General features: G+C 44.8%; 1 protein-coding gene across 1 annotated transcript in view; it reads right to left on the bottom strand.

The window, feature by feature from the left end:
* Window positions 1-7,614: 7,614 nt before the first annotated feature.
* RGS21 (regulator of G protein signaling 21) overlaps window positions 7,615-14,664 on the bottom strand; it is a 261,900-nt gene continuing 254,850 nt past the window's right edge. Inside the window, exon 3 of the mRNA XM_075322101.1 lies at window positions 7,615-7,815. Coding sequence (XP_075178216.1) covers window positions 7,615-7,815 — 201 coding nt within the window. The remainder of the gene's footprint in view (window positions 7,816-14,664) is intronic.

Below are 14,664 nucleotides of genomic sequence, written 5' to 3'. Positions count from 1 at the left end.
TTGGTTAGTAGATATGTCGCGTTATTTGTGATGTCAATGAAGTGGATATACTTACATCCTGCAAGCTCTCTCCATGCATATCTCCACCCCTTTCTTGAATGTTTCCAACATGTAGCCTTGCGTGTTCCACCGCTGCTGCCGCCGCATCCTGTGTTGGATTTTCTTCCTAATAAAATTTAAAAAAAAAATTAATAAAACAAACTTTGAATAAGAAAAAAAAAAAAAAATAATATTACCTGGAATAGGTCAGGGCTAGGGCTGGATTCTCCAGACATTCTTAAATATATCTATTTGTTGGGAAATTAAAAATTAGCAAACAATGCAATACTGTAGAAGAGCATAGATTAAAACACAAAAAGTAAACTTACATTTTTTCTCAAATTCTAAATTTGAACTGAAGCCTGCTTTGATGTAACCTATAGTTTGTAAAAAAAAAAACAAAAAAATGATTAAAAAAAAGGAAAATTAAGGTGGTGGGCTAGGGGGGGGGGGCTAGTTGTTTTGGTGGGGTTGGTTGGATGGTGAAGTTGTGTTTACATTAACAAAATTTAAAAAAAAAAAAAAGTTTAAAAAAAAAAAAATTTAACCAGTAACAATTGCATATGCTACCTTCAAAAAAAAACACCAAAAAACCTATGTTTAGTTAGATTGATGTTACACCACCAAAAACATTTAAATTGCACCTCTTAACCTAAACCAATGACCATAGCCTACAATTACCTGAAATAATGCAACAAACACTGCTTTTGCAAAATTTTATTTGTATTTTTTTTTTTTTTTTAAATGTAAAAACTCTTTATTGATCACAAGAAAAAACAATACAAAGAGGTGCTGGGGCTGAGGGTGGTGGCGGGTTGGTGGTGCATTGCTGTGGATGAGGGTGGTGGGGGGTGGACTAGGGCTGGTGGGGGTTCAGGAAGGTTGTCCTTTCTCACCAATGGAATCTCAGGGCTCCAGGCAGGGCTCCAGGCAGGGCTCCAGGCAGGGCTCCAGGCAGGGCTCCAGGCAGGGCTCCAGGCAGGGCTTAATTCAAGGCTTCAGGCAGGGCTCCAGGCAGGGCTCTAGGCAGGGCTTAATGCAGGGCTCCAGGCAGGGCTTAATGCAGGGCTCCAGGCAGGGCTCCAGGCAGGGCTTCAGGAGTGATGAACTGGACACCTTCTCTGATGAGATGTATTTATACCCCATCATTAATTGGGATCAAACAAGATAATTGCTACAGCAAACTAATCATGCAGGATTCCGTTAACGGATTCCGCCTCTTAACGCAGAGCGCAGGAATCCGCTAACATAGAACACCATTATACGCCTTGACGCATTCTAACGGAATCCGTCAAGGTGCGCTATTTTAACGATCCGAAAAACGTTACATGCTGCGTTCAATCCGCTAGACGCAGCGTCAAAATAACGCCGCTGCGTCGTCTAGCGGATGCAACGCAGACACTTGCGTTACAGTGCGTCGTCCATACAACTCTATGGAGAATAGCGCGGTCCGTTAACGGACTGCGCTATTCTCCATAGTCACGGAATGCGCTGAACGCAAGTGTGAAACTAGCCTTAGCATGGTGCATGTGTGTACTGGTCTGGTGTCCATGGTATGCGTTATGTAATGTGCCGACCACGTGTTCTGGAGCCATTCATTTCCTATGCAGATGAAAGATGACTATCCTCTCCCAGGAGTGTGGCTTTCCTGTATGTGTCTGCTGTATTCCCTCAGATTATACCTAAAGGGCTATTATAGAAATGGGCCACTGCTTGGTGTCTCCACACCGAACAGGACTTTTACAACTGGTCACATGCGTGGAGTGACAATACGGGTGTGTGAGCGCGTGTGTCACAATAATGAGGAATATAATCTTCCGTATGCAGGCGCAGAAGGCAGGCAGCGTCATAACACGGCGGAGGATTCAAGGCGGCAAGCAGCAAGTCACCTGGCCTGGAAGCTACACAGTAAGTCAAGGCCCAGAGGCCGTGGGGTGTGTTTGGCGTGCAGCTCCTCAGTGTTTATAGCAGGTGTGTGTTAGGTTAGGGGGCACCCAACATTCTCTGATACAAAAGCCTTGCTGGTGCTGTATTTTCCTAAGGAGATTCTTTATTACAGCCTGGATAATAGGAAATAATCTCCTTAGGAAAATACAGCACCAGCAAGGCCTTTGTATCAGAGACTGTTTGGTGTCCCCTGCCCTAATAGCCAGGCTGTAAAAAAGAATCTGCTAAGGCTGCGTGCCCACGATCAGTGTTAGTGCTGCAATGTACAGTACGTGCACAGTGGATGGGATTTCTAGAAATCCCATGTCCACTGTACGTGTACGGCCGAGCAGCAATAACTGACCTGCGATGCGGCTTTCCGAGGCCACAGCATGTCAATTATTTGCTGTGGAGTTGCATGCGTCCTCCATAATGTCTTGTAATATATATGCATGCAGATGTCTAATGTCCATATGTCCAAACAGGCAAGAGCAGCTTCCATAAATGTACAGAAAGCACAATAAAATAATGAGCAATCAAGTATAGATTATAAAAAAAATTATCACAATTTGGTTTCAATTAGTTTAAAAAATGTATGTGACACATTCCCTTAAAGAAAAAAAGATATACCAAAAATAAATATATACCAAAAAAAGTTAGGTTTAAATAGGAAAAAAAACCACAAAAAGACAAACAAAAAGCAAAAAAAAAGTTAGAGTAGAGTAGGGCCCTGCCAAAAGAGTCTATCTTGTCGTGGTGGCAGGCTTAAAAAAATCTTTTGGCCAAAACAAAATCTGGCTGTGTGTGTGATACGATATTCAATGTGAATGGTTAATGTGTGATTGGTGAGGTTGTAGTGCAGAAGGGAAGTTTTTCCAAAAGTGGCGGTGGGACTATGGAAGATTCGTGGGGTGGAGGCGGAGCTGGGGTGGAGCCTCAAGGGGGCCCCAAAATTTTGGGGCTCTGAAATTCCTAGTGGCTGCCCTGCACAGTCTACAAGTATCAATTGTATTTTATTATATCTTTCTAATTTCATTGAAATATTTGATATGTGCGATTTTTTTTTTTCTATTGATGTCCATGCCCCTCAACACACTAAGAGATCTTATTTTATATTGTCTGTGTGTTTGTGTATTTTTAATATGTGTTTATAAGACTTGTACTGTTTATCTTAATGATTGCCTTGCCTCATTTGAATACTGTTTCTGGGTGATACATGTTTTGTAGCATTTTGAGGCTACACTAATAGTTTTCAATAGGTGTCATGCCCTTCTATTGAGAGGTTGTCCATTTCACAATCTATCTACTCTAAAGCCTGCTTTACACCTTTCAATTTCGCATACGATATCGTATGCGATGTGACCCGCCCCCATTGTATGTGCGGCACGTTAAATTTTTTGACCGTGCCGCACAATCGATTAAAAGCTGTCACACTTACCCTCCCATACGACCTCGCTGTGGGCGGCGAACATCCATTTCCTGGAGTGGGAGGGATGTTCGGCGTCACAGCGACGTCACGCGGCAGCCGGCCAATAGAAGCGGAGGGGTGGAGATGAGCGGGACGTAAACAATCCCGCCCACCTCCTTCCTTCCGCATTGTCAGCGCGAGCCGCAGACAGAGGTAAGCTGTCATTCAATGTTCCCGGGGTGTCACACACTGCGATGTGTGCTGCCTCGGGAACATTGCACAACCGCACGTTCAATTTGTGAGGAATGAACGACGTGCATGCGATGAACGGATTTTCGTTCAATCGCAATTGCACGGAGGTTTTACACGCTACAATCATACTTACGATGCCGGATGTGCGTCATTTACGACGTGACCCCGCCGACACATCGTAAGATTTATTGTAGCGTGTAAAGCGCCCTTAACTGTAAAGAATCCTTTCTTATTTAGCTGCCAGAATTGCCTTTCTTCCACTCACTGTGAGTTCCCCCTGGTCCTTAGTATTGTCTGTGAAAGGAATAACTCATGTGCCAGTCCTTTATATTGACCGCACATATATTTATACATAAAAATGAGATCTCCTCTGAGATTTCTTTTTCTAAGCTAAACAAATCCAACTTTTTCAATCATATGGGAGGCCTTCCATTCCTTTCAATAATTTAGTTTCCCACCTTCAAACTGACTCTATCTTCTTAATATCCTTTTTAAAAGGTGGAGCCCCAAACTGGATCCCATAGTCCAGATGTGGCCTTACAAGTGATTTATAGAGGGGTAACAATACGTTGGGATCACGGGATCTAATCTCTCTTTTTATACACCCCAAAATCTTGTTGGCTTTTGCAGCTGCTGCATGACATTGAGTGCTGCTGCTCAGCTTACGTGTAACCAGAACACCCAAGTCCTTCTCCTTTTCCGTAGTCCAGAGTTTACTTCCATTTAATGTATCTACAGCTATAGGATTACTTTGTCCTAGGTGCATTACTTTACATTTATCAACATTAAATCTCATTTACCAAGTGTCTTCCCATTCCGACATCTTATGCAGATGATTTTGTAGAATTGTACAATGAAGGTCCGTTTTTAAGATTCTACATAGATTGGTGTCATCAGCAAAGACTAAAGGCTGCTTTACACCAGACAATCTATCGTGCGATAGATCGTCGGGGTCACGGTTTTTGTGACGCACATCCGGCATCGCTGGCGATGCCGGCCTGTGTGACACCTCCTAGCGACGCAGTATCGCTCACAAATCGTGAGTCGTGTACTGCTCGCTAGGTTCCATAATATCGTTTGATTTAGTTGTTCATCGTTTCCGGGGTAGCACACGCCGCTCCGTGTGACACCCCGGGAACGATGAACAGCAGCTCACCTGCGTCACGCGGCCGCCGCCGGCTATGTGAAGGAAGCAGGTGGGCGGTATGTTTACGTCCCGCTCATCTCCGCCCCTCCGCTTCCATTGGCCAGCGGCCGTGTGACGTCGCTGTGACGCTGAACGTCCCTCCCACTCCAGGAAGTGGACGTTCGCCGCCCACAGCGAGGTCACACGAGAAGTAAGTATGTGTAAAGGGGGTTACTGACTTTGTGCGACACGGGCAGCAATTTGCCCGTGACGCAAAAAAGACGGGGGCGGGTACGATCGATCGTGAAATTGCACAATCGGTCGTACCGTGTAAAGCAGCCTTGACACTTTACTATCAATCCCGTCCACAAGGTCATTAATAAAGATATTAAAAATAATCGGTCCTAGCACAGATCCCTGCGGTCCCCACTGCTGACTACAGCCCATTTAGAAAATATACAATTTATGACTAATTTGTTTCCTATCTTTTAGCCAATTCCCTACCTATCTGCTTATAGTTTCCCCTAGTCCCTGCTTCTGGAGCTTTATTACAAGACTGTTATGTGCAACAGTATGAAATGCCTTTGTAAAGTCCAAATAAATCACATCAGCTGCATTACCAATATTCAGATTTGCACTTACCTCCTCATATCATGTCATGTCTTAATGTCATATGCTTATTCAAAGGCCTTATTATCTCTTTATATAAATATTGTGATATCAGTGTAGATTTCAGAACAAGCAATGACAATTTATTTGCTAAAGTAGCCGGATAAGCTGAGTAAATGAAAAAATCCTGACCAGTCAATAGGAGGCGCCACTATAGGCGAAAAACAAATCCTCTTTGATCCTGTGCATGTCCGTAACATATGGAGGTATTCGGTTCTCTGAGATGGCCAACCTTGATTCCGGAATCTGCTGGGAACTTCATTCTACAACTATGATGGGTCGGTATCAGATTCCCATCTGACACCTCCAGAGTCATCGGTAGATAGAGCATTCTGAACTGAACCCATACGCTTTGTGTCCGAACCAGTAGAGCTATGGGTGGGAGCTTCACATTTGTAGAAGATCTCTTTCTTCATGTTTCCAAACTTGTCCTGGCCACTTATTCTGGGTCTGCTTTGGCTCCATACCCTCGAGCCGGTTATGGACTGTAATTCCAGAGATTTATGCTACTGGGTGCAGAATTGCCAAAAGAGATGTCTGGTTCCTAAAACCTCAGTGATGACTACTATGTAAGCCAGTTCAGGGTCCAAAAAGAAGCTTCCCGTGCAAATGGCCTACCCCTTCCATCGGCCATTTTTACAACCATCAATCTGAAAGACACTTTGCTGGAGAAAAAGCTTCCTTCAGACCTAGTGAAGAGGGGTCATAAGGAGAGGGGTACAATAATGCTGACGTCCCTACAGCATGGATGCTGTGATACTTACTGCTGCGGCCAGCCTGCACCCTTCTCTTCCTCTCCACAACCGTTTACATGTGCTCCTGCTGCCGGAGCCTGTGCATGGTGCACAGGTCTCTTGGAAGTGTGCTTAGGGCACACACTTGCCTTCCCTGCTCTTATAGAGCAATGCCCTTTTACCGGGAAGTGCCTCTCAGCCTATGGAATGTGAGGCACTAGGTATTTTAGGTATCCTCCCACTAGGGGAGGTGCCTGAGCAATGTGGGCTATTAGTGTCTGCCTAGCTAGTAAATTGTCAGGTCCCATTTCCCTGTGTCCGTTGCCTGTCCCTGTGCCCGCCTTCCCATACCTGTCAGTATCTGCCTTGCCCTTCATACTTGTCTACAGTTGCCATCCTGCCTGTACCCACTGCCACTAGAAACTGTATCTTCCAGTACCTGAGTCCGTCTCTATTATGGGGGTCAGATGCCACAGACTCGGACACTGAGTTGGGAGAAGCACCTGGCGTCCACCAGTAGCCAAGTCCATCATCACCATCTAAGGATTTGGCGTATAACCGCTGGGTGTTTAGTTAAACCCCTCCCACATCAGGGCTTATCCTAGGCCCCCCTTGTGGTCCAGTGGTGTCCACTCCTGCTTGCCTTCTTAACTCCAGTGAGCGCTACACAAAACAGTGAAATGCTGCGCAGCAGTTTAATATTAGCACTAAAACATGCCATAATTTAAAGGGGACCTACCACCATGTCAAAAGACTTGATCTTAAATTAGATCAAATGCTCCACTGAGTATTCCATTCCTTATGTGTTGTTTTGTTTATTTATTTATTTTAGTCTGCCATATGGTTTCAGAAATTTGGCCCTTTTTATTTACTGCACATTTTCATGATCTTTACCAAGGGGACAGTAGTCACAGGGTGATAAAACAGAGCAGCCTAAAGATACATCCCAAGAAAATGTTAGCCAAACGATCTTGTAAAGATAAAAATTAGCACTTATTAATAAGCTCCATATCTTTGGAACTGAATGGTTGGTTTAAGAAAACAAAAGAAAAATAAAACATGACATATTCAGCGCGGATTAATAAGACAACAAAATGTCCACTTTTGACGTGATCAAAGGTCCTCTTTAGTGTTGAGGTCTTAAAATGTTAAGAAACAAGCAACCATAATTTTTTCAGCAATTATATGATTTTGCATTTAAAAAATTTAGAATTATTACAAGAGTTATTTTATGCAAATATAATATCACAATATCAGCAAGCTGGACAGAAAAAAATGTTTGCTCGCTACTGTAAACAATTATTAAATATTGGAATACCGGTATGTTACGCAAACAGAAAATTAACTGTTCTCTTGTAAAATCCATTTTATTTCAGTATTCAGTGTATTATAATAGAGAAACCTTTTAAACTGATTATTTGAACAACAAACATCCTTATTATCTTTGCGACTGTAGTTCGTTAAAAGGACAGCCATCTTTTTTGTCCATTATTTTGTTGCTTCTTCACCAACTCTTTATAATGCTCTGATCGTAAAAAGCGAGGAAAAGAGTCCTTTGCCATAAGACATACAATGAGTTGTTGAGCATCATTAAAAGAATTAACTGTCGGTTGTGCGATTTTCTGGGAGATCAGCTCTCTTGTTTTATGATCTATGTTTACCTGTGGAAAATGAAATTAAAATTTGGTTTTATATGTACAAACATAATTTATTGATTACATTTTATAAAGGAGAAAATCTTAATCTTGCACAAAAACAGATACATGTTGCGAAGTTTAAAACAGGCAGGTAAATTGCAAAGAATTCTGAAGCAAACATGGTAATTCCAAGACCAGCGGAATGTGAGCCTGAAAGGTAAAAGATTTCTTTGATATAGTAAAAAAAGGTTTTCAGCCATGTATTCTATTAAAATGTTAACTGGTGGCACAATCACCTTCCAGTGCATAAATGGGTCTAATGGATCCTGAAGTGGTCAGAAGGCAGGTTACTAGAAAAGCACTTTATCAGATGTTTTCCAATAATGTACTCAGTAACCTGATTAGTGCAGCCAATCAAACGCAATTACTGTGAGATTGGTTCAACTGAATAGATTAACTAGAAGTGAGGCAGGCAACCAAGTAGTTTAAGTTTCTTAATGAGGGCACAAATGTAATTGTTACACAACAGCATTGGTACAGTTCTTGCTGGTTACATATTCTAAGAACAGTTTCTGGTGGTTAGGTCGGGGCCACACGGGGCACTAGTGCAAAGCTCGCATGACACTCGGCTCACGCTGGAAGCACAGCAGGAGCCGAGTGTCATGCTTGTATCCCTGCGACTGAGGTCCGACTGTGCGAGTGGACCTCAGCTGCGGGGGGGGGGGGGGCGGCGCTGAGGAGAGGCGGGCCGGTGCTGCGGAGGGGCGGACCGGAACGGAGAAGGGGAGGGAGGGATTTATCTCCCTCTCTCCTCCATTGCAGACCATTGTGATTCTCGCTCTGCACGCGCGGTACACCGGTGCAGTGCGATTTTTCTCTCGCCCCATTCACTTGAATGGGTGTGAGATAAAAGAGTCTCGCATTACAATTGCAGCATGCTGCGATTATTTTCTTAGGCCGATTAGGGCTGAAAAAATAATCGCTCATGTGTGCTGGCACACAGGCTAAAATTTGGTCCGAGTGGAATGCGATGTTTTATCGCACTCCACTTCCACCGATTTTTTCGCCGTGTGGCTTAGGCCTTAAAGACAGGGTCGGTCTGGGTTGTACAGGGGGAATTGACTCCAGGGGCCCACCCTACAGCTATATGCAAATACCTGTTACCTGTAACAGTGGACCATTGACTGTAAAACACAGGAGACTCCTGCACATCTACTGTGCTCACACCATAACTCAGATGTACAATCACCATAGTTTAATAAAACTAAGAAAAAAGAGTCTTTCAGTTTGCCAAGTAGCAAATATACCCACACAAGCCATATTGTGAAAATATATAAATATTTATTATAAAGGCTGTAAGGGAAAACAATACATAGGCATACATATATATACACAAACATAGGACCAAGGGAATTGGTGCTGGAGGGGAAACCCCACGTGTCCCAAGCATTCATTCAGGAGAACAGGTCTCTACTGAGTAGCGGCAGACATACCATAATAAAGTGACATCAGGCAGAAAAAGCTCAAGGAGAGTAAGAATGGCCAAGAAAGGCCAATGCAGTTGTTAGCCAAAGCCGAGCAAAACCTACCAGAAGGATATGATGCCGAGGGCCAGGGTAACACGTGGGGACCAGGCGTCCCAACACGTGTTTCGCTCCGTGTGCTTCGTCGGGGGACGATAAAAAATAGTGCAGGATATGAATCTTATATAGGAGGTCCGACCCCAATGAACCAACGCCCCCTCATTAAGTTAATCATACAAACCGGGGTATTGCGAGACGCGCGGCGCTGGGTCCTCAGCAGCGGAAGCCGGAGGGAAGAAAGCTTCCTGTGACGTCACAGCACTTCCGGAATTCCGCTGCTAAGGACGCCGGCAATAGCCGCGTCAGAAAGTAAAGACCTCCCTCTGACACGTCATCGGGTAAGTCCGCCTAAGTAGAGGAGGACAAGTCGTCCATTAATAAGACGGGCAAACATGCCCACAATATAAAACAGGGACGGATGGTCAGTAATAAGATCGTTCGGTAGCAGAGGGATTCGCAGTATACCATGGCTGGTTGGGCATAGTTGGAATATAAGAGAATCAGGAGATGCGTTATAGAGACAGGAAGGAAAGAACAACCAGCACTCTCACATATTCATAACCACATGCCCAACAATAAGACACAATGTGTATGATACTATACATACATGCGTATACCATAGAAATATAAATACGAGGATAAAATATCATACATATAATGCATACATATATAGATGAATAAAAATATATCCATTACGTCATTTTAGTGAAACATGTATGTATTTGAATTTCAATCCAGTATCAAGGACAACTCCATGTCTCAAAGTGACTTGAAAAACGACATCTTCCACCATAGGTATCCAAGGACGATAGGGGCATAGTGCATAATAGGGGTAGGACCAAAAACTAAGGAAAACAAACAGCACTGTTAAAATAGAGAAACAGAACAACGCCAAGGAACAATCATCCTATTAATACACAGTCTAAAAACTCATAGACACGATTACCCAGGGGTGGCAACTACCATCAGGGGACAAAATGCTGCAGACCACACCACCGGACTACAATTAAACCAGAGGAAGTGATAGCAAACACTATCCCGCCGGCCAATAAAACTACAAGAAAGGAGCAAAAGTAAGGCGCTCATTAAGTCCACGTGGGGACATGGTACCGAGGGTAAAGATCCATCGGCACTCCACCTGTGCAAGACGTTTTTTTCAGATCTCCACCGCGGATACCAAGCTGTACCCGGTCAATCCCACGAACCTTCAGGGAGATTGGATCACAATTGTGAACCTCCCTGAAGTGACGGGGGATCGTCTTGAGAGTCTCCGGGTTAGTAACCTCTTTAGCGGCCAAAATATCACGTACATGTTCTCTCGTACGGATACGAAGTTCCCGAGAGGTTAATCCGACGTAAATTTTATCACAACCACACGTGGCGTAATATATTACGCCAGATGTGTTGCAAGAAATATAAACTCGGATCGAGTACTCTCTCAGGCCGTCAGCTGAACAAAAGGTAGTGGCCCTAATAATGTTCTTACATCCACGACAGCTACCACAAGGGTAGCAGCCAACTCGTTGTGGGCCACATCCGAAAAGAGGTGGAGTCTTCGCCACATAGTGGCTATGCACCAACATATCTTTGAGACTCCTACCCCTTCTCGCTGTCATCATGGGGTGATCGGGCAAATACCCCTCAAGAGAGGGTTCTGTTTGCAGAATTGCCCAATGCTTATTAAGCACCCCCCTAATCTGCTCCCACTGCCGGCAATAGGTGGAGATAAATCTGGCCACGTGCCCAGATGGCTGCACTGTGGAGGCTCTCCCTGACAGTATAAGGTCACGATTAGAGGATTTAGCTCTCTTGTACCCACGTTTAATGGATCTGTTGCTATATCCCCTGCTTATAAATCTCTCCCTCATATCACTGGACTCAGTCTCAAAGGTCTTACCCGAGGAGCATAATCTACGCAGCCGCAGAAATTGGCCGGTGGGAATGGCATCCACCGTCGACCTAGGGTGACCCGAAGTGGCATGGAGGAGGGAATTAACCGCGGTGGACTTACGGAAGATGGTAGTAGACACTGCTCCGCCCAGCTCTATGGATATCTTGATGTCTAAGAAATCAATGGATCTCTGCCCGATCTGATGGGTCAAGAAGATGTTCCGGTCGTTGGAGTTGAGCTGACGCACAAAGTCCCCCAGCTCAGGGCCGGTTCCGCCCCAGACGACAAGGATGTCGTCTATATAACGGAGCCAGCACTGCGCATGGGAGCTCGCCGGCACGCCGCCCCCGAAAACCTCCCTCTCCCAGTAGCCGAGAAAGAGGTTTGCGTAGGACGGCGCGCAAGCCGCCCCCATCGCAGTGCCGCGCCGCTGGAGGAAGAACCGGTCCCGAAACACGAAGAAGTTGTGCGTCAACACAAACTCCAACAACTCCATAATCAGACCGGACAGAGATTGATCCAAGTTGCTGGAATCCAAAAAGAACTGAGCGGCCACAAGTCCATCGCGGTGATTAATGCTGGAATAAAGGGCCTCGACATCCATGGTGACCAGTGATACCCCCTCCTCAAGGGTCAGACCCTCTAGCCTCCTAAGAACGTCTGAAGTGTCTCTGACATGGGAGGGCAATGTCTCCACAAGTGGGTGCAAATAGTGTTCAATAAATTTGCAAGTAACATCACAAAGCCCCCCCATGCCAGAGACAATAGGACGTCCAGGAGGCACTTTCGGGTTTTTATGGATCTTGGGGAGGAGGTAAAACGTTGGGACCACTGGAGTTTTGACTAGGAGGCCCTCATAGATTTTCTTAGGAATAATTCCCTCCTCAAAAGCTCGTAACAGAATCGCCTCTAGGTCATTGGTGTAGCCACGTACAGGATTATATGGGAGAGATTCATAAGCATCCCGGTCTCTCAATTGACGCCATGCCTCCCTCTCGTATAGTTCCACCGGCCATATTACCACATTACCGCCTTTATCGGCGGGTTTAACAACCACATCCTCTAGAGACCGGAGTTCTCTGAGTGCACCTTGTTGCCGTTTTGTCAGGTTGTTATTGCCGCCCCTAAAGGAAATGCGTCGTATGTCCCTCGTAACCAAATCCCCAAAAATTTGGATCGGAGGACATAATGACAGAGGCGGGAACGTAGTGGATCTAGGTAAGGTGTGTTGTGGAAAATTACCTGGTGGGTGGTGGGTGGACTCCGCCTCCAGCTCCTCCAGGGGTGGCGATAGCTTCCTCTTCAAGAGTGGACCATGAGGATTCATCTGAGGTTTTTCTATAATGCAATTTATGTAGCACCAATTTCCGTAGAAATAGGTGAAGATCTTTAATCACTACAAAAAGATTGAAATTAGCCTCTGGCACAAATGAAAGTCCTAATTTCAGGACTTCAATCTGAGAGGAAGTGAGGACATGTTTAGAAAGATTTATTACCTCTAGATGCTGATCCATCCCTTTCTTCTGAGCTGGAGGAAGAGTCCCACGACCACCACCCAAAACAGGACCTTGTCTATTACGGACATTGGCAGCTCGCGTATTGGGTCTCATGCTCCGTATTTTATCCGAGGTAGGTTCATCATCCAATGAGGAGAGTGATGACGCTGATACTGACGTCATGGAGACATGATGTTTCTTTCTAGGCTGTGACACCCCTCTCCACCGAAAAACTTGACCGTTCTTGTAATCCATGACATCCCGTTGGTACTTTTTTGTTTTGGTGTTTAGGATTTCTTTCTCCCATTTGGAGAACTCCTTATCCAAGGATTCATGGTATTTGGACAACTCCTCAGGGGACAGCTCCGAGGAAAGGAGGGCCTGGGTCTCCCCAATCTCCGTCTCCAACTCACAAATCGATTTCTCATTCAATTCAATGAGTAGCCGCATGAAGACCTTAGAGCAGCCCGCCGCGGCTTCCTCCCATTGAGTTTTAATATTTTCATCAGAGACGGTGAAGGAGGGAAAGACCCTGACCCTCAATCCCCTCGGAACCAGCCCCCTGTCCAAATATCTCTTCATGAAGGCCACGTTCCACCACAAACGTGTTTTTCTATTGAGCATGGACTTCAGGTTATTCATATGTTCCAAGGTGGTTCTGGAACTCAAAGATGGTAAATCATCCCCACCAGCTTCAAACACTCGGTCCAATTGTGTCTCCCACGCTTTTTCGCGGGCTTTCAGATCCATAGGACCCTGAGAAGAATCTGTGAAACCACAGTAACACTGAAATAAATCAAAGAGGGCCACTTGATGAATAAAGGCAACAACTCTACAATTGAATAAAACTAAGAAAAAAGAGTCTTTCAGTTTGCCAAGTAGCAAATATACCCACACAAGCCATATTGTGAAAATATATAAATATTTATTATAAAGGCTGTAAGGGAAAACAATACATAGGCATACATATATATACACAAACATAGGACCAAGGGAATTGGTGCTGGAGGGGAAACCCCACGTGTCCCAAGCATTCATTCAGGAGAACAGGTCTCTACTGAGTAGCGGCAGACATACCATAATAAAGTGACATCAGGCAGAAAAAGCTCAAGGAGAGTAAGAATGGCCAAGAAAGGCCAATGCAGTTGTTAGCCAAAGCCGAGCAAAACCTACCAGAAGGATATGATGCCGAGGGCCAGGGTAACACGTGGGGACCAGGCGTCCCAACACGTGTTTCGCTCCGTGTGCTTCGTCGGGGGACGATAAAAAATAGTGCAGGATATGAATCTTATATAGGAGGTCCGACCCCAATGAACCAACGCCCCCTCATTAAGTTAATCATACAAACCGGGGTATTGCGAGACGCGCGGCGCTGGGTCCTCAGCAGCGGAAGCCGGAGGGAAGAAAGCTTCCTGTGACGTCACAGCACTTCCGGAATTCCGCTGCTAAGGACGCCGGCAACAGCCGCGTCAGAAAGTAAAGACCTCCCTCTGACACGTCATCGGGTAAGTCCGCCTAAGTAGAGGAGGACAAGTCGTCCATTAATAAGACGGGCAAACATGCCCACAATATAAAACAGGGACGGATGGTCAGTAATAAGATCGTTCGGTAGCAGAGGGATTCGCAGTATACCATGGCTGGTTGGGCATAGTTGGAATATAAGAGAATCAGGAGATGCGTTATAGAGACAGGAAGGAAAGAACAACCAGCACTCTCACATATTCATAACCACATGCCCAACAATAAGACACAATGTGTATGATACTATACATACATGCGTATACCATAGAAATATAAATACGAGGATAAAATATCATACATATAATGCATACATATATAGATGAATAAAAATATATCCATTACGTCATTTTAGTGAAACATGTATGTATTTGAATTTTAATCC

Source organism: Anomaloglossus baeobatrachus, chromosome 8 (genome assembly GCF_048569485.1).
Source record: "Anomaloglossus baeobatrachus isolate aAnoBae1 chromosome 8, aAnoBae1.hap1, whole genome shotgun sequence".
In the NCBI taxonomy this organism is placed as follows: Eukaryota; Metazoa; Chordata; class Amphibia; order Anura; family Aromobatidae; genus Anomaloglossus; species Anomaloglossus baeobatrachus.
This window is presented reverse-complemented; position numbering and strand designations above follow the sequence as displayed.